We start from the raw sequence: 25,167 nt of genomic DNA, 5'->3' as shown, positions 1-25,167 counted from the left end.
GGTGGGGGTGTCGTTGGATGCTGCAGGATGGAGAGTAGAAAATTAATATGCACATGCGACGAGTCAGAATCGGGATTTAATTGTTGGCGTGTGAAGCTGAAATGGAATGAAAGCTGCAGCAAACACGAGGAATATCAGGGCAAGGGCGGGCAAAAAAAATGGATTAGGCAGGCTCATTCTGGTAAATCATCTGCATCATTGTCAAGGTTATATCCAGATTATTTCCTCTCATGCTAGAAAGTAACTTCATAGATGAGATGAGGAAGGTGGGCCACGGGGTGGGGATTATCTTCCTCCAGCTTCTCCTCGCCTCCCTCCTCAGCATTATCACCGCCATGAATAGTTTACAAAGCTGCGTACAGGCGAGGTGATGGTTCACACGGCATCGGCGGCTGAATTTTAGCTGACTTTGTGTCCGTGAATAGCAATCATTTCAGCACGCCTGAAAAGGTTTTCATATGCGGCTGAAATATAACAGGCAGGAGTGTGGGCTCGACTCTGGGATGATGAGTCTAACTCGATCAGGGAGGCTCAAAGATCATTCAGTTGATCTGGCAATGCAACAAAATCACCCAAGTTTGATTTCCCATAAAACACTGCCTGTCAGATTGCATAGGAGCAACCGTTACTCACAGGGACACACACACACACACACACACACCTGACCTAAAACTGTGGTGTCTCTCCCTTCAAATCACCCATCACATGAACATACACACTCACGGGGAGGCAGATTTCACTTGCTGCCTCACCATCAAGCCAGCATTTCTTTTGTAAATAGTGAAGGCACAGGATGAAGTGATGAAGTCTCAAAACAGAAAAAAAAAAACCCTACACATACATATATAAATGACAAATTAAACAGCAGAAATGTAAAAACTAAACAACAACAAACAAACAAAAACCTTCAAGATAGTCCAACACAACACAGAAAGACAAAAATAAGTCATCACACTGCAGAATTATGCGAAATAGCAGAGGCAGAGGTGTTAGGCTGACAACACAAGCGTGCATGCACAGTCAGTCCCGCGCACGCACACATATGCGCACATACAGTAAACGTTGCAATGGTCTCATCAATAATGCATCGGCACTTCATGTTTATGCAATTTACAGGGCAAGACCGAGCGATGGCTAGTGTAGAAGCCCGCCGTAGCCTTGTGCACAAGCCTATCACAGACAGAGCTCAGACGCGAGCGTTCACACGGAAAGCGCCTGTAGAGAAAAAGGTTAAGATTATATAAAATAGTCCCAAGTGCGCACATACCTGTTAAAGCGTCATTTCTTTGAGCCTGGTTTTATGCAGGCTCGAAGGGCTTCATGATAACGCCGCACTAAGGAAATAAAACTGTAGCTGTGGTGATATGCAAATTAACGGCTCCCGCTGAATGCAAGGGCATTTATTATTCATAAATTACTCATGTTTATGCAAATGAGGGCGTGCGGAAACACGGGTGGGGGGTTGAGTGGCTCTGTCTAAACATACCGTGTGATTTCGTTTCTGTTGCGCATTTTTTCCCCACCCCCCACTAAAAAATAATCAAAATCCTTGATTTTAACTAACATATAGTCACAAACCAGCTTTAGCAGTGTGAACTTTATGTTGTCCTGGCTCATTTAAAGAAGAAGGAGGAGGGAGCTGCTGTTAATGCGGGCCTTTATTCAAGGTTTACATGCTTATTTATTCTGGGTTATTTAGCGTGTGCTAACCCAAGTGAAGAGGACACATAAGGTCAGACACCTCTTTCAACGCTACAGACTGTCAAAAGTGGCAGCTATTTCTAACCGGCCTAGCACACGTGACCCTGCAAAGGTGGGATATCATCTGAAGAAATCTCTTGGGTGGGAGGTGAAACGTCTTCATGGCGCTTCATTCGTTTTCTTTCCAACCTCCTGTTTTTTTCTTTTTTTTTCTGGAGTATGTTTGCTTGTGTGTGTGAGTTCGTGTGTGTGTTTACTTCTGTCAAAATTGGGGACCTATATCAGCTGACACACCCGTTCATTGGGGACGCTGTTGCCTCTGGGGACCGAAACTACCCCAATTAGACATAAATTGAAGCCATTCGGCGCGTTTCAAGTGGCATTCCCGTCTAAAACTGCCAAAAACGTCCCTAAATATGACTTAGATTGTGTGCGTATATGTGTATGTGTGTTTGCGTGCGTCATCAATAACCGACGAGGTCGACGTAATCCAATGGCGACGCGCGTGGGATTTGTTATTGCCGCAGTCCGCTTGTTAAGACGTTAGTTTTGAACTGTCTTGAGGCATTAAACGCGCTCATTTGTAGAAAATTATTTTCACGCAGCATCGGTGTCGTGGATGGACTGACCTTCAATTACGCTCAACAACTGTAAGTTATTTTATTTCAGATTTATCAAAGTTTGGACGGCAGGCTAACGTTGACTCTCTTTTTTTTATCAGGCAGTTTTGTTGCGGTGTTCTCCACAACAGGCGACATGTTTCACAACAGCTCCCAGAAGAAATACTGGATTTTTAAAAGTGAAGATGAACTCGAGCATATGAGGTGCAAGGCTAATCAGAAATTCCGCAACAAGGCCCTAGAAAGTGGGAAGGTAAGCTGCGATTAAAAATGTCATTAGGCATATTTGAACCAAAGATGTAGTCCATGAACGTCTGTTTGACAGTTACCTTCACTCCCTCCTCTTTGAAGAAGCCCGGGGTGAGTGAGTCCATGTTCTTGCAGCGTCATGAGGAAGACGTCCTATTTCGGCACTATGAGAGGAGGCTGCTGGAATTCTGCAATGCTTTTAAGCCCACAATGCCAAAGTCTGTGGTGGTATGTATGTATGCATGCGGTTTCTTTGAACAGAGCCATGTGACCTCGAGGACATCTGTGAACCACGTGCCTTTCTCTCGTTTTGCAGGGTACAGCCCTCATGTACTTCAGGAGATTCTACCTGAGCAACTCCGTCATGGAGTACCACCCCAGGATTATCATGTAAGTACTGCTGGTCGGTGAAAGGAAAACGAACAGCACTGAGGTGACACATTAAAGGAAGTGTCTGTTGAGGAAAGTTTCTGATAGGTTTGGCAGTTTCCCTCTAAGAATTTGTTGACATGTGAGTCCTTATATTGACTTTAATAAATTCAAACACTGAGGTGAAAAAAAGTAGTCGACAGTAGTAAAAAAGACTCGACGGTGCTGAGCAGGCCAATTACAAAAGTTGCATGCTGACTCAATACGATGCGTAGCTTTGCAGAGAGGTGGACATCAGGTTACTGCATAGGTTATGCTGTAGGGTTTCAGAGGGGTTTGTGGCTACGAGGTGACATCCTTACAGTGTAGATTGTACACAGAAGCATACATCTCTTGGTGTGTTTCAGAAATTCCCAGTTTGTTAAACTCGCAGGCAAACTTTGAACTGTTTTATTAAAACGATCAAAGCGATGCGACGGTTGTAGTGTAACTCAGTTTGGTGGTCTCTTATCGTAAATTAATGTGATGTCAGGTGTGTGGAAAGCCTCAATTCAAGAGTCAAAGTTGATCTTCAGTGGAGAGAGATGATGTGGGCAGATGTCAGGATGAGAAACGCGTAAGAGTATGTGGCAGCAAAGCATCTCAGGTGTTTCGTAATCTGTGCTCAGTGTTAACAGGGGTGACCCATGTGATCGTCACCCACAGTCACATTATCAAGTCGTCTAGACTAAGTGCAGACAGATTCTCTAAACACGCTGTTTCTTTTTCTTTGACATCATAATTTTACCTGACCTCATAATAAATTGTTTTTGTTTTTTTGTGGGGGTTTTTTTCCTCTTCGATCTTAACCAAAGTTGTTCTCAGTGATCTCCTACTTCCTGCTATACACTTTCCTCCTAATGGGAATGTTTCCTTCCAAGATAAAAGTGCAGCATCCATAGGGCATAGGGGGAGGATCACTGAATGATTTGCTGTGTATAAAAATGATTTATTTAACTAACACTTAAACCACTTAACCTTCATGTCGTGTTGAATAATGAGTTAATTATAGAATGTTTTTTCAGCCTTGTTCTAAGCAACCTGTTACTTGTTTTAGGCTGACGTGTACATACCTGGCCTGCAAAGTAGATGAATTCAATGTGTCCTGCACCCAGTTTGTGGGCAATCTTGTACAGGAGACCCCAGCAGGACAAGAAAGGGTTCTGGAGCAGATCCTGGAGTATGAGCTACTGCTAATCCAGCAGCTCAACTTTCATTTGGTGGTCCACAACCCCTACAGACCCATGGAAGGTCTGCTCATCGACCTCAAGGTGGGTGTGCTCTTATGACTGCTTCACACTATAAACACGAAGACGGAAACTACTACTGCCCTAATCTCGCTTACTTAAGTTTTCATTTGAAAATATCGCTTTTTCCAGACCCGGTACCCTACACTGGAAAGCCCAGAGTCACTGAGGAAGACTGCCGATGACTTTCTGACACAGGCAGCTATGACAGATGCAGGACTACTTTTTTCTCCCTCCCAGATCGCTCTGACAGCTATTCTGAACAGCGCCTCGAGAGCCGGTCTTAACATGGAGAGGTAGTACACAAAGTTCTTAAATCAGTAACCAGGTGACAGTGGTCAGTTTGAATTTCAAACACGGATTTAAAATATTATGTCTAATTATGAATCGAATCTTCCTCATGGTTGAAAAAAAATTTAAATGTTAGATAATGTTTAGAATTTAAGATTTCATCATAAAGTCCAGAGTGATTATTGGCTGGCTTAGTTAATTTATATGTACAGCAAATACATTACAAAAGCAAAATTTGAATCAGGAACAAAAAAAACCTTAAAATGTAATTTCTCTGAAGAAGTTTGTCCCTCGTATGTTAATCAAGACCGATCCCTTCTATGTATTATTTCTCCTGCCCAGTTACCTGACCCAGTGCTTAGGACTGAAAGAGGAGAAGGAGACGCTCTCAAAGATGTACGACTCCATGAGACGTGAGTAAACCGCACCTTCAAGTTGACACCACAAGATGGTGATATTGAGCTGTTTTAGCTTCTCCAGAGGCTTTTTCTTGCGGTTCTGTCCGATTGACTGCACGATACAGAAACTATTATGCTGAATTGCACAAGTAAAGGAAGAACTGAATACATTTTAAATGCCAATCCAACTCATGTGCCTTAGAGCTACAAAACAGGGCCTTGGCAAAGAATGCGCTTTCAAACTTGCTGCTTTGTTTTTTCAGGAATGAAAACCCTCCTGAAGAAATATGAGCCTCCTAAACTAGAGGAGGTGAATATTTCCAAACAGAGGCTGGAGAGGATCCATGCCGAATTTGCCAGTTCAAGCAAGTAAGGAGACGACATTAACTCCCTTGGTTTTTTTTGTTTTGTGATACTTTCCAACAGTTAAACATTGTGATATTAAAATCAGAATATATAAAGCTGATCAGTGTGTACATGTGTATGTAGAAAGAAAAATAACACTTAATGTCACGTAGTACTCTGGCACACACAAACAAGCGACTAAGTCCAGGTATATATTGTTTTATTTTAGCCAGGTTGTCGTATCTAAGATGCAAAAGGTTCAAGGTTCAGTAATCAGGTAGAAAAATAAAAAGGATTACACATCATTATCATCAGCTGTATGAAATACAGAAAGTACATCATCTATACCATGTAGCACAGCTGATATTGGTATAGCTGATGAGGAGTTTTGTTTGTTTTTTTTGTTGTTCTGGGCGATGTTAGTAGACATTATGTCACTTATCTGTCGCCAGATGTCTGCTAACACTCGGTGAGGTCCGTGGTATCTTAAGTGCAACTACAGTAAACTGTGGTAAACTTTTGCGCTATGACAGGCACAGATTCAGACTTTTGCAGCTGCTCGAATCATGACGAGGCACACGGGGCCAACCGTTATGACGTTGAAGTTGGTAAATCTGTGCGTGGCATGACTTCTCCGGGTGGATCTATGTACTGAAACGCCACCTGTTGGTGGAGGGAAAAGCGAGAGAGAGAGAGACTGCAACGTGTGAAAGATTCTTCTTTTTTTTTTGTTTTTGTATTTTTTGTTTTTTTTTTTTAAACGTCCAAAAAGGCATAAAGGGGAGTTCCGGTGAAAGTCGTTAGAGCAGCATATATGTAGGCCCACACACAATAACAGGATCCGTCAGGATTACACATGCACAGGATGGGTTACAGGTATCTCCTACAAACTCCTATGACTACCTTTCAGCTGTAATCGTACACAAACACAGTTTCTCTATACAAGCCTAAATATATAACATCAATAAACAAAGCAGCATATTTAAAAAAAAAACAGCCAAAAAAAGAAGTAACAAGTGACTCCCGTTGCTGCGTCAAAGTTCACACACAGACTGGAAGTCGTCAATGGTTTAAAGGAAGAGCTTATTGTAAAAAATCAGGCGACGTGGGTGAGAGGACAGTGAGTAGAAAGGGCGTTAAGGCTCGTGTTGTCTTGGCAAGAGGTGCTATGTTTGAATTCCCTGATGATGGCAGAAAAAAAACGCTACTTCAATGCTTTGGATTTCCTTTCTCCTGTGTCATCACGAGACAGAAGTTGGCCCATCAGGTAGCCTCCCTACCAAACCCCCTATTTGTCTGGTTCTATGTCAGTTACCAACTGTAACTGCTCAGGTTTTTTTTATTTTATTTTTGAGGGAGTGGCAGGAATAGCAAGGATTAAAAAAAAAAAGTCTGCAGTAAAGTCTCTCAGATCTTCACAGAAATCTTTGAGGCTTTTTGCCCATCTTTAAACACGGCGTCATCGTTTGAAGCATTTCGAGAAGGGCTTTGGAAGGACAGCATTCAGAAACGCAGCAAGTGGGTTTCCCATGGAGAACAGCCGTATTGCATTTATACCGCCAGGAATCTAGGCCACATGCTTGGAAAGTACAAACTCGCTCCAGTCTTCGGTTCTACACCTCACGGGATGATGAGGCCTCGCTTTGGCTGGCTGTGCGGCCCGACCGCCACACTTTTGATTCTCAGGTGAAAAATCGTATGAAAACTCACATTACCTGGATGGCAGCAGCGAGTGACATGATGGTGCACTCTGTCCTGTAAGATAAAGCGAACACGTTTGTGAAAGGGACTTTGTTTGCTGTGCATCAAAATGTTCCAGACAGATGGCCTCGCCAGTCGTGTGTGGCTTGCAAACATGGCGTGAAGAGAGTCTAAATGAAGTCATAGAAACTAAAATAATGAAGAGAAACACAAAATGCAACTAAGAGTGATTATGGAGGGGCACTACACACTAGAGGTCTCACACTACCGAAATGAGTCGACGACAGAGTTGACAAGTTACAGTTAACAGCAAAGATGTGGGACGGTTATTTCTCGCAAAACAACACTTGCGATTTGCAGAAGTGTTTGCAAAACTAGTTTTACACCTACATGCTAAATTATTTTCTTTTTTTTTCCCCCCATCGCAGCAAACGAAAGAGAGGATATGAAGAAGATGGCCATGTAGCAAAAGAACCACGGTTGGTAGAAGAGGTGAGGCAGGCCAACATTATTCTCAGTTTAACGTTTGTTTGTTGTTGTTTTTTTTTTTTTAAACAATTCTTTCTAAATCTAGACTTTTGTTTTATTTCAGGAATGGACTGATGAAGACCTCATCTAGACTTGTGCAACTGAGCAGAGTTTAAAGTTATTATATATACACATTAATTCCAGTGTTTTACTGTAAAGGGATGTGACATAAATGCAGGTGTTCGTGTCATAATTGCAGTCAGCTGTTTGTTTGCTCTCTCTTCTGCTTTTTTAATAAAGAGTTTTCTACATATTTCTATGTCACATGACACCATGTGCACACATTTCTCCTCCTTCAAATCAGGAGACCAAAAGAAAAACCCACTCCGTAATCTACTTTACAAAAACAGTTTAATGAGTGCATGCATGTCTGATACAGTCTGTACTATCCCAATTTTTTTTCTTTTTACTGCTGTAAACACTTTTGTTTTACTTGGTTTCTCTGATTATGTGTCTTGAAGTTTCAAAAAAAAAAAAGAAAAAAAGCCTCAACCAGATAATCAAAAAATAGCTGATACAATTATTGGGAAAAATGCAGCTCTTCTCATGTATATACTCATGATTCCAGCAAGAGAATTTATTAATATAAAATAACCATACTTTTCTTTTTTCGAAAGACTTTGTTCCAATCTAGAAAAGAAAAACAAAAACAAACCACAGACATACAGAGATGCTTGTTTCAGTACTTTGCAGATATTGTCACCACCTTCAAATAAGTCACTAATTACAAAAAAGCATCATCTCTTGTAATCCAGTTTCCAGTAAAGGGGTCTGAGGAAAACTAGCATCTCCTTGTCAGTTTCCTCATATTGAGTAGGAGGGGAGGGGTGGGGGGGCACTTTGGCAACCTGTGCTATTGAAAACACATACTGGGTACAAAAAGCCCCTCTCAGCATTTGGCCTCAGTGATGAAAGGAATAAATGTACCCAAATCACAGTTAATGGAGGAGGGGAACAAATATTTGCATTGTGCATACAGCTGTCAGTTACTGGTGCAAGTTCTTTGTTTTTTTATTTATTTTTTAAAGTACGCCGTCGCCTGTTGTACTCAGCTGCTGTTGTTGCATAGCTCTCTTGTGGTGAACGAGACAAGATGGCAGGTGGGTGGGATGGGCAGGACTATCAGAGGAAGATATGATGGAGAATGGTGGATGGGTTGCCATGGTGATGAGGGTAGAGCATGCCATGTCTCCACCGGGCTGCACTCGGAGACTTGACGCAAGGATGGGGAGGATGGGAGGAGAGGAAGAGTGCAGTACTACCTGTTGCTGTTGGACATGGCATACTGAGCCTGCTTCTGCTGGAGGAGCTCTGTGATGGCCAGCATCTTTTTCAATACATGCTGCGGAGATCAAACGGGGAGATAAATGAGCCTCGTGAAACAGGACGACATTAATTGATGTCTCTGTGCGAGAATGTGGCAGCGGTCTCTAACCTGTCCTGAGCCCCTCTCGTTGCTCAGCGTCCGGAGCTCGTCTGAGTGTGTGGCACAGATCTCGTGCAGCGCGGCCAGGTCCCGGGACAGGTCCGTCCTAAAGTGCTCCGTGGCTTCAGGGAGGTCAGGCACATTCTAGAAACACAGTTAAGAGTTTCTTAAAGTTTTTCAAAGCTTATGAAAAGGTATCCTTTTATAATTTCCCTAAGGTCAATGTAGTATTTAAGCTACTTTCTTAATTTGACCAATAGTCAAAAAGCAGCGATGACATACCGCCCACTCAATTTAGAGCTTTTGTCAATGTAAAGAGATGTAACTACACACTGAATTGCTAAGATATCTTAATAGTACTTTACTTTTACTTTATAAAACTACAAAGCATTTAAATGCACTAATCTTTTGAGCTTTCGGCAACAAATGTGACTCACCCCCAACTCGTCCAGAAACATGATCATCCTGTGTTTGTTGTTTTTGATGAAAGGGTTTACACCCTCCATGTAGGGTTCCTGTTCGTGAGCAGAGACAACTGTCAAATCCAGACAAATCTCGACACGTGCCTTCCTATAAAAGCTGAATGAAAGAATTCATACCTTAGCACCAAATTCAACCAGGTTAGCCAGATTCTGGACAGACTTCGCCACCAGTGTGAGGGTCCTGCCTGCTGTTGAAGATGGAGGATCTGCAAAAGGGAACAGTAGTGTCAAATGCACAGTGGCAAGTCACAGAGTGAGCAAAGATGATATGGCGTGTGCGCTTTTCAGCAGATGCTCACCAGAAATGATGTTGAACATTCTGGGATTGAGGATGGCGGGGCAGATCAGTCTTAGAAAGACAAAGCCACTAGAAAAGGAATCGATAAGCATAATAAGATATTGAAACATAATAAACAAACATTTATACTCTCAAAGAAAATCGGTGTTTTTTTTTGCAGTTTGTCTACCTTACAACTCTCGTTCGCATGGTCGTGTTGGTGGGCCACTTCTGTTGCACAGACTTCTGCAGACAGCCGTAGATGTACCTCAAAGTACTGAAAAAGTAATTATAGAGACACCTGAATTGATTTTTTTGGGTTCCTTGGACTTGTGGTTTGATTTTCTGCTGTGTGAGGGTAAATGAGCTTACGGTGGAAGGATCTCAGCAGCCATGAAGATCTTCTCCACCAGCTCAGACAGTATGTTGAGGAGATGCCCCAGATTCATATTCACATCTTCATTCTTTTCCAGTTTTGAAGGGTTCAACTTAAAAACAATTTTAAAAAAAAGGTAGATTTAGGCCGAAATTTGGCGGGGAAATAGACAAATAAATTCAACAAGATAAATATTTCACCTTATTGTACGGTATCAACACTTAATGCAACATTTTTAGCAGGCGTTTACCTCGCAGGACTGTTTGCTCTCCATGATTTTGAGGATGGTGTCTTTGAGCGCGTGGTGGACGAAGGGTGTTGCTGTGGCCTTCATGTACTGCTCCATCAGTGTGCTGGCCAGTGTAGTCGCTCTGAACAATGTTGTGGCCTCATCTGGTAGCAATGCATAAGCAGAGAAGGGTTTTTAAAATGCGTGGACACGACAACTTCCCAGTTACTAAGCAACATGATTGTCACTTATAGCTTTCAATGAAATGATTCTTTCATAATTCTTTAAAACCAATCTATTTAGATGCCTAAGCCTTCCTATCTTTAGATTACAATAGCAGTGACTCCTACCCTCCATGCTAATCTCTCTGTCATTGAGTGTCCTGAGTAGTGGGGCTTCAGTCTTCTCGTGCCTGAAGATCCGCAGGAGGAGACTTGCCAGTAAGGAGCGGTCCTGACCACACACATGTGCCAAAGCATAGACGACATAAAACTCCTTCTGCAAGATTATCTGCAAAGGATGCACAACAAGGACATAAAGTCAACAACCGAGTAGACCGTTAATAGACGTTGCAATCAAAGCCACTTTTCAGTGGTTCAGACCTCCTTGAATTCGTTGTACTCCTCTTCGGGCATGATCTTCTCCACGGAGTAGCGGGCACGTACGCGTAAGGAGCCCGGCTCAATGCCCTTCAGAGGAACGTAGGAGCTGAGAGGGAACCACTCGTCAATCATCTGGCCTTTTTGCAGCCGGTTTAGCTGGCAGCGCATGAACACTGAGAAGGGAAGAGACATTGAGGCATCGATGAACACGGAGAGAAAAGGGTAGATAACGGAAATAAAGTAAATGCAGATTTGAATCTGTTTTAAAACTTGAAGCTGTTACTTACAGATGTCATTTTCTTTACTCTTTTTCGTTTTGTTACTCAAGCTGATTTCAAATCTGTTAATTTCACTGGACAAGTCACTGAAACAACAGAGATAAACACATCGTTCTCTAAACCAGGAACCACACACACTGCTCATTTCAAATGTACAGTACCGGTATTCAAGTGCATCGTTTTCAAAATTATCTGTTAACATATGTACATATAAATGGGAATATGCTTTAATCTGTTTGTGTATCTTGTTATGTTGCCACATTAATGTTTTGCTATGTAGCAAACACTTCAACTTCACTAATATCACATGCACAGCATTTCAGCTCCAATTGTAAAACAATGACTACATTTACATGGAATATAATACTAAAACAAAAAAAAAAAATGAGAAAGAAATTATAGTCTGTGAACAAATCGTTCACTTGGTTTCAGGCTGTGTTCCTCCTTTGCGTGCTCTTGTATTTATATAAATGCCAGGTCATTTATATTACTGCAGACTGAGAGCTCAGAAGAATCAAAAGAGCAATAATAGCAGCTACAGTGCCATACAGATGAGAGATATATGTCTTCAGGTATCTATTCAGATAAACATCACAGATGTTAGATGTGTATTTTTTGCATGTTACACTTTTCTAGTTCATTGCATGTGCAGCCAGTGAGAAACAAGAAAAAGCATTTTATTAAAGGGTCCACCAAACATCAACTTAAGGACAAAAGCTGAGTTTTAATTTCAGCTACATTTACATGTCAAATAATTCAAACAAAAAAAGTGTGTGTGTGTGTGTGTTTTCCAGAGTGTAAGGCCTCTGCCTGCATTAACAAACCAGATGAAAAACATTGCATGTATGTACACCGCTGACTCAAGGGTTCAGCTCCTCTCTGCCACTCACTGAACAGAGCAGACACAAAAAGATGTGCATCTTTGGCAGGAGAGCAAGAACCCTGCTCAAACAGCAGCACTGGCCACAGTGCAAGACTCTTTGTCGCTATAGTGACATGAAAAGTGGCTAAATCAGGCTGGAAGCTGCTTAAGCAACAATGAGATGAACTGAAGCATGACATGTACTCTGCGAGTGAGAGGGATGTCAGTCGCATGAGCTAATATCCAAATTACAAAAGTGTAAAAAAAACAACAACAACAACAAAAAAACGATGTTCAATGCCATCGGTGCAGCTTGTTTATTCAGTGACAATGTTAATGTGTACGGCCATAAAGGTATGGGTTTCCTTAGGCAGAATATGTGAATCACCGTACTTTCCTGTTAACTATGCCACTCCTACATGGTCCTGGGGCAGATTCACTTTGCAGACTTTCGACACCTCAGTCTTATCTGCGCTCTCTCAAACAGTGGTAAACATTGGCACTACACTGGCTATATAGCATGATGCTAGTATGCTATGAAGTGATTTTAAGCAATAAAAATAGCTGGAAACATTAGAAGGATAAAACATGAAGGGAGAAACATAACAGCAAAAGCCAAAGGAGAGAAATAAACAAGTACAACAAACTTACTCAAAGATGAATTCCTCAGTGAAGACGGGGTTCTGCCCCTCCCGCGGGTGCGTCTTAGCAACCTGGACACTGTTCAGGTAGATGTTACAGTAGGGGTTGGTGAAATACTTCGCTGGCAACTTGTGCGCCTCCTCCACGTACAGCACCAGGCTGCTCACCTGAAAGACGGCAATAAAGATTAAAACATATGCACTGATGGGTTGCAATAATTAGATTTCCTGATATGCCATGACATTTGAGGAGAACCTCGTCAAACTACTGAATTAATCTTTAATCAGAAAAATTAGAACAACTGCCTCATCACAGAAGAATTAATATACAAGCCATTTTAATAATCAGTGTTTAATCTTTCACAATATTATTACGTTTTGATACATTTTAAACTTTAAAATGTTGATGTCACAATTGCAGCCCTCTCTTGCTCATACACCTGAATGAGAGCTGCCTCTTTATTCACTGGATTTAATCTTCTGCTGTGTTGCTTTGCCATCATGACCACACACTGGGTGCTGCTATACAAACCTGTCTAAGCCTCTTGTTGGAGGTGGGCTGAGTGGTTTTCCTTAGGTTATTACAGAAGGTTTGAAGGCATTTCATCCAATCCTGCAGAAAAAAGGAAAGAAGAAAATGGCCAAAACATTAAAAAAAAATACTGTATTTACACTGTGTGTACTCATTTATTCCACAAAAAGGAATAAAATGAAAGTCTTATTGTGAAATTTCTAACTGGTGGCCACTTGCATCTGGAAACTGAAAATGTTTTGTGGCCCCAAACTTATCTAAGACAAAATATACTATAATGAATATATTACAATATAAAACAAGAGAAAACTGCTGTCCTAAAGTAAACCTGTTCCACCGGTGCTACAGTGTAAATGTGTAATCCTACAGTGAAACAACACTGCCACCATCAGGTCAAACTGAAGCTACAGCAATAAGTCTTTCATTTTCGAGCATTTTTATGACATTGCAGAAAGATTTTAAATCAAAGAACGTGATTAAAGTGGTGTTTCACCTCTAATTCAAGGGGTTTGATAAATGATGCAGTATGTTCGTAAGCTCTTTCCTTCCTTCCTACTTTTCTCTTCCCAGCATTCTAACTTCCACTTTAGACAATGATACATGAAAGATAAAATAAATAATGGAATAAATTTGCACTCTGATCTAGCAGAAGACAAATGGAAAGAATACCAGTCGGTTGAGTTCTACGAAAGTAGATAACGATGTTGAAATCCTTGTTCTTTTAGAGAAGCACCTTTCAGCTCTCAGAAAAATAAGTGTATGTGTATAAAAATATTTGTAAGAACGTGTATGCGTTTCTGCCTTGTTTGACCATTTTCTGTGACAGTAAAGTGCTGACTCTGTTTACCTGTGCCTGCTCTGTAGCCTCTCCTGCAAAGTAGAATATGTACTGTTCCTCGCTAAAGTGCTGGACAACAATCTGGAAACAGTTTGGCCTGAAAAAGTAAAGCAGAAGACAAAATGCTTTAACGATTAAAAATAATTTCCATCTATACAATGTCTACACAACTGCTATCATTAAGCATTCAGATTTTAAAGTGTAAAAAATGAAACCACTGATTAGATTTCAAAGCCCGACCTGCCAAACAGACTGTCGTGCACGCCGTAGACGGAGCACACGCTTAAGTCGATCAGCCCTTTGGGTTTCGTGGCTCTTTTCTCGTTTTCAAAATAGATGAGCTGTGCGTCATTACCCTCCAGGATAAAGTAAAGGTTCTTCCACCGTTTGCCTTTGCCTGTGGGAGAAATCAAAGTTTCGACTCTGAATGAGATAATAGTTACTCACGATATTACAAGAAGATAAAAGCCCAGACAAAACGAGCCAACGTTACACAAACCTTTATTGATCAGGAGGTAGCCTTTTTTGACAATGTTTTTGTAAAAAGCATCTTTTGTTTTCCGTCTGATAGTGTTATAAATTTCTCTCCCATCCACCACGTCAGTCAGAACCTGTTCCTGGTGCTACAGTAAATACAAAAACAAACACCGTATAAGGACAGAGGTAAAATGACATCATTCAAACGACCAGCTTACATCGCTTTTCTCCATCTGTTATGTCTATTGATTAAGAGAAGTGTGGATGGTTTTTATTAAAAATTGACATTTACTGTTCACTGAGAGTCCAATCATATTAAAATGTAGTACTTTAACATATTTAAGGTTAAGTCCTCCACCTTGCATTCATTTAAGCTCTAAAACTTCACCTCAAATATCAACAAAATGACATCTCAGAAAAAAATTTGTACACTGCCTTTCCAAGGTGGCACAAATGCTAAGCCCTGATATCTTCAGAGACACAGACACACAAAAAACAAACAAAAAAAACAAAAAAAAAAAACACACTGTCGAATGTCATTTTGCTAAGTCAAAAATACAGTGAGGTTCACTATATGACGTTAGCATATAACTGCTTACCTGAACTGAAACAGCTTCTTTTAAGTTGTAACCCTCAACAATCTGTTCTTTCTTGTAATGGTCGATGATGTCATCAACACTGCCAGAGAGAAAAGACACTCAGCTCATCAGTAACTACGTCGGCATCCTCAATATGTGCTGATGCTGCATTAAAGAAATGCTACAGTTATACTTCAACTTTCTTTATATAACTGTGTTGCATCGCCACACTGAAGGCAGCCACACTGGCAGACATACCTGTTATAGTACCTCCCCCCCATCACGTATTGATTGTTAGGTGTGGGGGAGATTTTAAACCTTTGGATGTTTTCATTGGTGCGAAAAAAGAGGGAATAGTCGCCAGGTGTGTTGTCTGAAGGCCGGACTAGAAAACCGCACACTTGACCAACTATGAAATTAAAAGGAGCAAAAGAAGTGAAGGAAAAAGAGACGTTTAGATAATGTTCACAACATATTTGGGACAAAAAGAAACTGTAAAGTCTGCAGTGCTGAGTGAAAGTGTACCTGTCATCAGAAGGTTGTAGGCCTCTTGCTTGGTGATCTTTCCGTGATACCAGCTGTAGGAGAGCAACAGAAGGAAAACAGACTGAATTAACGCAATTAACCGAATGCTCAGTAGTGATCACATGTCTAAAAGACAAAGCAAACTAGGCTCCGCGTATGGATGCATTTTCTGCAATAATAAACTACAGTAATACAATTATGTGTGATAAATTATTGTAACAGAGAGGACAGATTTTTATGGAAGAGAACAGATGTCAGACACTAAGTAAATCAGTTCAGTGCCATGGAGCTTACACTTTTCCCTCATGTGGATCCTCCTCACGGCCCTGAAAATGATCACAAACAGAAATGTCTGTAGTTTTTACAATGTCATGCAATTATTTTGTGTATTCATATATCCCATCCCAACTGTGGGTGCTATGCTTTTGCCTACTTTAGTGTCCTATATTGCAGTCACCTCACAGTGCTAGTGCAGTGCTTGTTTTTAATGCACACTACTGTGCAGATGCCACTATTAATTTTGTTTGTTCTTTTTCCCACCGAATTGACTTTTATTGTTTGATAAAGATCTTTTGAAAAATAAGGTGATATGAGCTTCTCAATGTCAGGCCGTACTTACCACCTCCTCCACCAAATCCTCCACAATGAGTCCCTGCTCCTCTGTGCGAACATTGCTCACCCACATCCAGCCATCTTCCAGTTCATTGTGAACAATAAACATGTCCCCTTTAAGGAAGCTGCAAATAGATCAAGTCAAAATAAGGTAACTAAGAAAGACTTTATCCAACACTATCTGCATCGCATTGTCGCTCTGTAAGGGGACTATCATCTCAACTGTGATTTAATGTGAACTTGGGATCAGTAAAGTGAACACATATACAGACAATAATAATTTAGTGTGGAAATAAAGCGTTACTAAAATCTGAAGTAGCGCTGTGCCATATCATTTCATTCGTGATAATACCAGCATAATTTTTTTTACACAATATAAAAATGTCATATCTCAATATTGCTATAGCAACGTCATGTATTCACTGTACACCCAATGAGACAAGCCCGGGCATGTCTGAAGCAAGAGCCTTGTATCAGGCTCCAATGACGATTTAGACTCCACCGAGCATCATCGGAGCATTCGCTAGTTCTGCTTCATATGAGAGAAAGAATAGTGGAAGGTGGAAAAGCTAAGATTTTGATACAACATACCAGGTGGAAAATTACTTTCAGTTTTATTATGTGACAATATTGCACAGGCTCCTGAAGAGTTAAAGTTAACCTCCTAGGAACTGGCATCCACATATGTGGACATCACATTTTGGGTTGTCTAGACCAAAACACTAAATTTTGTTCTGCAAGGGCCTGATATCCACTTATAAGAACACTGCCATTGTTCCATCGAAATTTAAAACAAACGTCCTCTTATGTGGACCTCTTTTTCCTCAGAAACAAAAAAAAAATAAAAAAAAATAAAAAAAAAAAATCAGGTAATTCTTTGTTTTTACATTCATCAGGTCCCAGTCAGCCCAAATAGCAAAGAGAAATAAAAAAAAAAAGCATGCCATGAAAGAGTTCAGGTCTTACCAGGTTAAGGTACTTTAGGTAATGTTAAACTAAAATGTTTAGTAGGCTACTTTTGTGCTTAAATCTGACTTTTGCTGTGTCACTACTGTTAGACTAGAATGCTGCGGCTGGTGGCGCCTCATGTCACACTTAAAATTAGGAAGTGTGTGATCAGCAACAGTAACTTGTTGCAAAAAAATGCCCTCCATATACCTACTTTTTAAACTGCTGCCCGCATGCATCAATAATATTTTGTTAACTATTTTATAAATTCGACACTGGAATTATTCTTGAATTGTCATGATAAAATTTTGAACCATGTCGCCTACCCCTAAGCTGAAGTAAATGTTGCATGTGTGCTCAGTTAAGCCTGTGGCTCACTGGCAGGCTCAGCGTTGAGGTTGACTTCAGACATTTGTTTATCAGATTTAGGAAATCGGGAATAGCTGGGATCATCAGTAAGTGTGCCTACTGCAGCTTAATGACAGGGACAAGAACATTTTTCAGTCACCAGTCAGATAATGTGCTTTCCAGCCTGCTGTGTCATGCCACAAAAATGAAAGGAAGACTAGGCTGTTCTTTGTGCTAAGAATAGGTATTTTTTAGGTCTAGGATGTCACTGTGGCTCGTGTGCAACTAAAAGATTATGGTTCACATTCAAAAAAATACTTTTAGGAAAGTGATGGTTGGGACACGAGGATTTTGCCCTACAAGACAAGAAAAGCAGATTTTGTGCACACATGACACTTACCTGATCTCATCAGTATCTGGCACTTTGGTGTATGGAAGTATGGCCCTGACTCGCCTCCTGTCTTCTACAGGCTGTGGAAACAGGAATAAAAAAAGAATAAAAGCCTCATTCTTAGCCCTGACCTTTCAGAATTATATTCATGTAAAATCCTCCAATTATTTTTGAAAATCAAGTATTCTACTACAGCTCCCTGGGGTAAATCCCACTACCTTAAAAAGCATAATTAACATTAGCCCAGGCTTTGCCTTAAACAGTTCTGAAATCTGCCAGAAGGCAAAAGAAAAAAAGGAAAAGGAAGACCGTAAAATACTTCCTCTTGCAATGAACAAGTGCCGTAAAAAAAAGGAAGAAAGAAATAATAAAGTGAAGGCTGACTTCGAGTTATCTCAAAAGGTGCACATTTCCACTCATCTTTCAACCCTCACACGTTTTATCAGATCAGAACTCTTAAGGGACATTTCAAGAGATTAGGTTTCATTATGCACACTTTACTCTTGTCCCATTTTGCACACTGTTAAGTATATATAAAAAGGGTCTGAAGTTTTGATAGAGCCCTGGGGAAAGTTCGTTTCTACTTATTTCCAAAACAGCATAGGAGACCGTTAATTCAACAAGCTGCCAGTCACACATTTTATTCGCTACATTAAACACAGCTATCCAACCATCACAATTTCAGTTTTTAAAAGGAAATCATTAATGATATGCCATCTGAAAGTCATAGTTCATTTATATCAGCACAAAAACAAAAAAAAACAAAAACAACACACGAGAAACTTCTCACGTTATGTTAAGATTTTTAAAACTGACGAGGAGTTCATTTTTAATATAGCACAACCTTGGCCTACTTTGAGTTGAGAAACATTGGGGACGGTGTGACAAAACAAATCGGGGGTCAAATAAAATTACAGAGGAACACTACAAGACTTTACATTTATCTTAAATGCAGTACTTTGAATTACACTGTATACCTTCAGCCATGGAGTCACTCACCTCTGGAGGGGCCACTGGTGATAGCAGTTTCTCTCCTTTTAGAAGGCAAGACACATAGCTGTAGTAACCAATCAGGTCTGATAAGGACGAGAACCGCCGCCCACCAATGTAATAGTCCCCACACATGGCGATTATCCTGTTAATAGAAAACATAACAATAAAGAAGGTGCCGCAGTTAGCTTTAGGTACAGGTAAACCCCTGGGCAGTAAAGACAATCAAAAAGAGTTCAACTCTCATTTATTTGACAGTTGAATTATCTGTATCGATTACTTCCATCATTGTTCCTATGATACACCATCCAGCTCTGGTGTAAACACAGCTGACGATAAACTGCTTCATCACATGCATATGTGCAAAGGTAAGCTCATACCGACACAATGAAACATCAGTGCTGACAGTCTGTGCGTTTGAAGACAATCCATTAAGTCTGTTTCGACAGCAGTCCCAAACCCATTTACTAGATATGAATGGGAAATTGTGACACAGGTTAAAAACCTGAAAATCACTGCAGTGTACGGGTACGTTTACTGCTATCTGCTGACATTATTAGCAGGTCAAACTTTTCTTCGGTTCCTGAACTCAAATACTGTGGCATCGCTGAGAGTTAAAAACAGCCCAAATTGTTTCATCTCAATTAAATTGATCTGTGTGGGTGCCCTTCCAGGTGTTACACTAAAGTTTAGCATCCAGGCACCAATGGAAAAAACAAAACAAAAATTACAAAGTTTAACAGAGTTAGAAGTTAGCGGGAAGTCAACTAGCTTTAGAAGTCAACTAGCTAAAATGTGCAGCTCTGCCCTCACTTCAGACATAAATTAAAACAGAAACCAAACAGCGGCAGTGTTTGTAGGATTATTGGAATTTGGTTAACTGGCATATAATGGTGTGCTACTTGATGGCTAGCTACAGATTTATGGTTAGGGTAACAATAAACACCCTGATATCAACTTTCCCTTCTAAAAAAGTTCGTGTGAGGGTGGAAGACATGACAAATGCAATCAAAAGGCAGGAAACGATGCTGAAAATTGACCAAACAACCAGAGAATACTGGAGATGATCCATTCACAGCTCAAGGTTAGTCACGCATATTCTCCTGCATGGTTTGGATTACTCACCATGAAAAATTCTCGATCCTAAGCTTCATGTCCTTTTGAAATCTTAGTTAGCTTCAGAGAGATTCTTATCTGAAGCATTCAAATATGTGGTGTCTGACAAACCGTAAGTCCATAGGCTGTATGTAAGGTTTTAAAGCTGAGCTTAAAGGCATGATGCACATGATTAGTGCTAATAAAAAGGCAGAGAGGCCTACGATGACCACAGATTATTTTGAGGGGATTGTTTATATTAAATAAAAAAAATATATAAAGAATTTAGTTAAGATTACAAGTTAAGACAACAGCCTTAATGAACACAGCAGGAGCTTGGACCTGGAAGCAGGGTTGGCCCGTCATCACTTAACAAGCGGATTCTGAACTGCAACCAGTTACGGAACCACAAATCTCTAACAAACACTAACTCACTAAAATAACACGAATAAATCATATACAGAGCAGCTCCTTTCTCCCGTAACTGATGACATCATGGCAATATGTCCACAGGAGATCATGTCGTTTTCACTTAATTAGATGATGTTTGCCCTGAATCTTGGTGAGCTGCAGAGTTAATATTAACATAGCATAACCACTGAAGGAAAGGACAGACTGTAATGTCTTATCTTCTTCTCGTCTTTTTTATTGACTGTAAGGTTGTAAAATGCTCCAGGGTACTGTTGTTAAACAAGTGTGGTGTCATTTTTCTTCTGCATCAAGTCCGCCCACACACATTGCATAAAAAAAAAACAAAACAAAAAAAAACACCTTGTCCACCTTACACGCAAACACACTCAGCGTCATCGGTCGCAGCAAACATTTAAGTGTACAAGCTGCCATGACAAAACACTGTTTTTAAGCTCTGTATAGTCTTTGAATCTGTGGGACAAAAAGGCTGACCTACCCCAGAATCTACTTTCTTAAACCTTAACAGTGTTGAAATAAGGGCTAATCTCTGAACTTGCCCTTCTGTTGTAGTCTCTAGCTTTCTGCCCTTTTGGTTAACAGGTAATAAATAACTTCAGTACTTCAGAGATTTTATCTTACCCGAGGGCGACTTCCTACAACTTGGATCCTGCTTGTTGTGAGATGCCATAGAAAAAAAAATGAAACACTTCATGTTGCACCATGCTACTCTAACTATTCCAACCACACATTTCTCTCTGGTCTCAGATGTTAGCAACACCATGCTAGACAGCCATTCAAAGTCTACATGGCTATTAGGGTAAACACAAATAAGACATCAATAACAGTCCTATTTTATTTAAACCTCAGGCCTGAACCACTCTGATTTATCTGTAAATTATAGAAACACCTGTAGGCTAAGTAGGTTCAAATTAACTTCTCTTTCCAGAGTTCTGTGAGCAGTCAGAGAGTTATATTCTGTTTGAATGGTGTAGAAAAATCATACCTGAAGTGGTTGACCACATTGGTCATACTGAGGAAAGACAGGACAAAGGAACCGGGCCGGCGGTCGCTCTCCCTGATGAGGTAGCTGCCAGGATTTCGGGCCTGGCGCAGGCGCTCCTCTGCAATGGTTCGGTCTAGCTTGCCATGGTACCACCTGAGAGAAAACAAACAGTAAGGAAATTGCCACAAGGAGAAACATGCAGCATAAAGTGTTTATACGCAGAATTTCTCAAGTTATAACCATGAAACAATATGTTGACAAGTCAAGCTATATTTAACTACAACTCAAAAAAAAAAGCCATATAAAAACAATAAACCCATTACACACGCAGCACACAACCTAAATGCTTGATTATACCTAGTTTTGGACACAGACGGCCACAAACTCAACGGCCGAGTATTTATTCCTGCTATACTTCTTTGAAGTCCATTTGGCTTCATGCATAGTGACATACTGTGGTGATATTTCTCTGCAGATAAGTTTTCACAGTCACAAAAACCAGTCCGCATTGACCATCCTGCGAACTTATCTGATGATGAAATTTATGTTATTCCAACCTGAGCAGAACCTAACAGACTCACAGATGAACAAAGTTTAATCAAGGCTTTACAATCTCTACTGAATCTAGAGATTAAACTAAAACTTTAGCACTGTATGTCCATTAGTTCAAAAGACAAGGTTTAGGTTCATAAAAGCAAATGTTTGGTTTTTTCAGTTTTTAGTAACTCTATTTAAGTCTTGCTTTCTGAATTAAACAGAAGACCTAAGAACGACATTGGTTAAAATTTCAGCAGGTGGGGCTGAATTTGAAAGGGCCCTGCCAGTTGGGGTAAAAAATTAACATGTTTTTCCAAATTTAGGCCAGTGTTGCATCTCAGAACAGAGGGCAGTGACTGGAAAACATGCAGAGGTGAGAGGATGAATGAGGTGCTGCAGTAGCTCTTTTCACAGGAGGCCTTAATGGCTCCCATCTGGTTTAGGGAAGTACAGGTCTCCATTTGTAAAGAAAAATGCCATCAACTCTGCTATCATGCAGGAAGCTGGAGAAAGGTTGCTGAAGAGGAGATGGAGTGTGTCCATGAGGGAGGTTTGGGGGGGATTTTTGGTGATAACGAGAATTGAAGATGGCAATCGAGAGCAGCTGGAGAGAGAAGGGCCAAGGAGCCCTTAAGCGGTTGAGGAAATATGGGAAAATAACATTGAGAGGCAAAGACAGATGACTGTGAAAACAATAACATCCAGACAAAAAGAACTTTCCACCACATCCTACTGGCTAGTTAAGCTCCACTTATTATGGAATGAGGTTATTTAAGTTGTTTACGACTCCTCCAACACACACACACACACACACACACACACACACTTTTAATCGGGTGTGGCAAACAAAGACACGGTGAGCCAGAACCAGCCCACCAAAGGGTGGCCAACTAGATGAAGTGGCAAAGTATGACATCTCAGAGAACAAATTAATGATTCTGATGTTTCATTAACATGAACTGCCATTTCTGCCTCTTTGATGCCAGCACTTGTAAACATGAGTGAACATGGAAAGCAAGAAGTATTTTCTTGTCTTAACAAGTTGCTCCAATTGTCATTTTTTTGTTTTTTTTCCTTTGTTCAAAATACTCCATGTGAAGCCATTGTGCCTTTAACGACCCTCTGCAATCTAAAAATAGCAACCCATAAATTGTTGAAATTGCACTTATTGAGACATTTCAAGCAGCTGTACTTTTTAATTCTTTCTTAATGGTTAATGATGCAGCGATTTCAAAAGTCCACCCCATTAGGGCTGGGCCAAACTATACTGTTCACGGTATAACAGTAGAATGTTAGTCAATGATAAATGGTAAATGGCCTGCATTTGTATAGCGCTTTTCTAGTCCATAGGACCCCAAAGCGCTTTACACTACATTCAGTCATCCACCCATTCACACACACATTCACACACTGGCGATAGCAAGCTACATTGTAGCCACAGCTGCCCTGGGGCGCACTGACAGAGGCGAGGCTGCCGGACACAGGCGCCACCGGGCCCTCTGACCACCACCAGTAGGCAAACATGGGGTTAGTATCTTGCCCAAGGATATTTGGCATGCAGCCAGGATGCAGCCTGGGATCGAACCACCGACCTTCTGATTAGAAAGTGATAAGAAAATGAAATATGACGATTGAAATGGGTAAAACGCGCATGCGCAGAGCCTTTGTTTTCATACGTACATGGCGAAAAAAGCATGGCAGTGACGGAGAATGAGAAGGGCAAAAGCGGATCGTTGAATGAAGCAGATGAACCAGAATTGGTTTCTAAAAATGGTGCAACTTCAGTGATGTGGAACTGGTTTGGTTTTTGTCCGTCAGATACACACCAAAACACTTTTTTGGGGTAGAACATGCAAGTGGGTCGTCGTTATTACTTTTAAGAGCACCTTAATTTTCTCAAAAATCGAAAGTGCGCCTTATAATCCGGTGCACCTTATGAACTCTGGTTGTGCTTACTGACCTTGAACTGATTTTGTGTGGTACACGGCGCCCAAAAATCGGTTAAAATTTTTTTTAGTGTGACTTTGGTAAGCTATGAAGCTGCAATGCTTGATGGATTGTCGGATCATTACGGCTACCGTAGTCAGGAGCCTCGCGGAGTAATACGTACTGTGCTTCAACATAACATTAGCTTATTGTGTCGCTTAATGCGCCTTATAATTCTGCACACCTTATGGTCCGAAAAATACGTATTTGACTTATTTATTTGGCACACTGCAGTTTCATGTTGCAAAACACCTCTTTTTAACTTTTGTGGATATTATACATGGTTATGCTCAGGATATGTTGGCCAGTTTCCACTGAAAATGCCTTTTGGTTAAATTGTCAGCAAGGAACTTGCATTTGCACTGTTAAATTTTTATATAGCATTAATGCACATAAAAAACAGCTTCTTGTTTAAATGAAACTAAATTGATTGGGGGCTTTTCAAATATATATTGTGATAAATATTTTTGGCCATATTGCCCTGCTCTACATCCCACCATGAACAACAACAAAATACAAAAAAGAAAATGTGTGATCTAAATGTAATCGAATGACTCCATTGAAAACTCGCTAGCTGCACTCCATATAACAGAGAGACAATTGTGGATAGTGGACCACTAAATGGTGGTAAAAGAGAGCTGTAACATCATATGTCACATCATGATAAAGTATAATCAAAGTGATTTTTTGTGAAACTTTAGGCTCTTTTGCATCTACATTTAGTAAAACTATTTTATTGGATGAAGTTTCCTTCAGCTCTGTGTGTAAGCTATATATCCTCTATGATGACACGGGATGCAAATAGTTAAACAAAAGGAGAAGTGTTGAGATAAATAAGCCACAGCAATGGTGATATGAGACAGTGCTACTATCAGCTTCAGGAATGCTCTTTCATGTCAAAACACGAACATCAAGCAACACCATGATGTTTTGGTTTAGCTCGGCACAAGATAAGGAATTTACTTTTTCAACTACAGCTCCATGGCCGTGTGTGTGTGTGTGTGTGTGTGTGTGTGTGTGTGCTTGTGTGTGTGTGTGTGTTTCTAAAGACTAATGTTAAAAACATTACTATTTTCATTATATTGCACAGTAGCCCGGCAACTCCCATACGTTACAGTATGGTAAATGGTAAATGGCCTGCATTTGTATAGCGCTTTTCTACTCCCTAAGGACCCCAAAGCGCTTTACACTACATTCAGTCATTCACCCATTCACACACTGGCGATGGCAAGCTA

At 40.5% G+C, this 25,167-nt stretch overlaps 2 protein-coding genes across 3 annotated transcripts in view; one reads left to right on the top strand and one right to left on the bottom strand.

Moving 5' to 3' along the window:
• Positions 1 to 1,938: 1,938 nt before the first annotated feature.
• Positions 1,939 to 7,882, top strand: ccnh (cyclin H). Its single transcript, XM_005722321.1, has 10 exons — positions 1,939 to 2,351; positions 2,423 to 2,574; positions 2,673 to 2,798; positions 2,887 to 2,960; positions 4,036 to 4,249; positions 4,358 to 4,521; positions 4,859 to 4,929; positions 5,178 to 5,283; positions 7,389 to 7,452; positions 7,553 to 7,882. The coding sequence occupies exons 2-10, from the start codon at positions 2,458 to 2,460 to the stop codon at positions 7,577 to 7,579; spliced, it is 963 nt and encodes a 320-aa protein (XP_005722378.1). The 5' UTR covers positions 1,939 to 2,351; positions 2,423 to 2,457; the 3' UTR covers positions 7,580 to 7,882.
• Positions 7,823 to 25,167, bottom strand: part of rasa1a (RAS p21 protein activator (GTPase activating protein) 1a) — a 28,974-nt gene continuing 11,629 nt past the window's right edge. For both annotated transcript variants that reach the window (XM_005722322.2, XM_005722323.2), the window contains exons 2-25: positions 21,410 to 21,562; positions 18,910 to 19,045; positions 17,920 to 17,990; positions 16,231 to 16,348; positions 15,906 to 15,937; positions 15,612 to 15,664; positions 15,345 to 15,495; positions 15,108 to 15,186; positions 14,531 to 14,654; positions 14,272 to 14,428; positions 14,041 to 14,128; positions 13,194 to 13,274; positions 12,672 to 12,829; positions 11,168 to 11,244; positions 10,881 to 11,053; positions 10,629 to 10,788; positions 10,300 to 10,442; positions 10,046 to 10,161; positions 9,864 to 9,950; positions 9,696 to 9,763; positions 9,514 to 9,602; positions 9,352 to 9,429; positions 8,924 to 9,058; positions 7,823 to 8,830 (exon numbers count right to left, since the gene is read on the bottom strand). In XM_005722322.2, coding sequence (XP_005722379.1) covers positions 8,747 to 8,830; positions 8,924 to 9,058; positions 9,352 to 9,429; positions 9,514 to 9,602; positions 9,696 to 9,763; positions 9,864 to 9,950; positions 10,046 to 10,161; positions 10,300 to 10,442; positions 10,629 to 10,788; positions 10,881 to 11,053; positions 11,168 to 11,244; positions 12,672 to 12,829; positions 13,194 to 13,274; positions 14,041 to 14,128; positions 14,272 to 14,428; positions 14,531 to 14,654; positions 15,108 to 15,186; positions 15,345 to 15,495; positions 15,612 to 15,664; positions 15,906 to 15,937; positions 16,231 to 16,348; positions 17,920 to 17,990; positions 18,910 to 19,045; positions 21,410 to 21,562 — 2,611 coding nt within the window. In that variant the 3' untranslated portion in view covers positions 7,823 to 8,746. The remainder of the gene's footprint in view (positions 8,831 to 8,923; positions 9,059 to 9,351; positions 9,430 to 9,513; positions 9,603 to 9,695; positions 9,764 to 9,863; positions 9,951 to 10,045; positions 10,162 to 10,299; positions 10,443 to 10,628; positions 10,789 to 10,880; positions 11,054 to 11,167; positions 11,245 to 12,671; positions 12,830 to 13,193; positions 13,275 to 14,040; positions 14,129 to 14,271; positions 14,429 to 14,530; positions 14,655 to 15,107; positions 15,187 to 15,344; positions 15,496 to 15,611; positions 15,665 to 15,905; positions 15,938 to 16,230; positions 16,349 to 17,919; positions 17,991 to 18,909; positions 19,046 to 21,409; positions 21,563 to 25,167) is intronic.

The sequence above is a fragment of the Pundamilia nyererei genome, unplaced genomic scaffold (assembly GCF_000239375.1).
Source record: "Pundamilia nyererei isolate P.nyererei 1_Seehausen unplaced genomic scaffold, PunNye1.0 scaffold00006, whole genome shotgun sequence".
In the NCBI taxonomy this organism is placed as follows: domain Eukaryota; kingdom Metazoa; phylum Chordata; class Actinopteri; order Cichliformes; family Cichlidae; genus Pundamilia; species Pundamilia nyererei.
Note: the sequence above shows the minus strand (reverse complement) of the source record. Positions and strands in the feature narration are given on the sequence as shown.

Excerpts from the sequence above, each read along its gene's own strand:
- ccnh (XM_005722321.1), top strand. The coding sequence starts at position 2,458 with ATGTTTCACAACAGCTCCCAGAAGAAATACTGGATTTTTAAAAGTGAA. Across the intron at positions 2,799-2,886 it reads CAATGCCAAAGTCTGTGGTG|GGTACAGCCCTCATGTACTT; the intron begins GTATGTATGTAT and ends CTCGTTTTGCAG. Across the intron at positions 4,250-4,357 it reads GTCTGCTCATCGACCTCAAG|ACCCGGTACCCTACACTGGA; the intron begins GTGGGTGTGCTC and ends CGCTTTTTCCAG.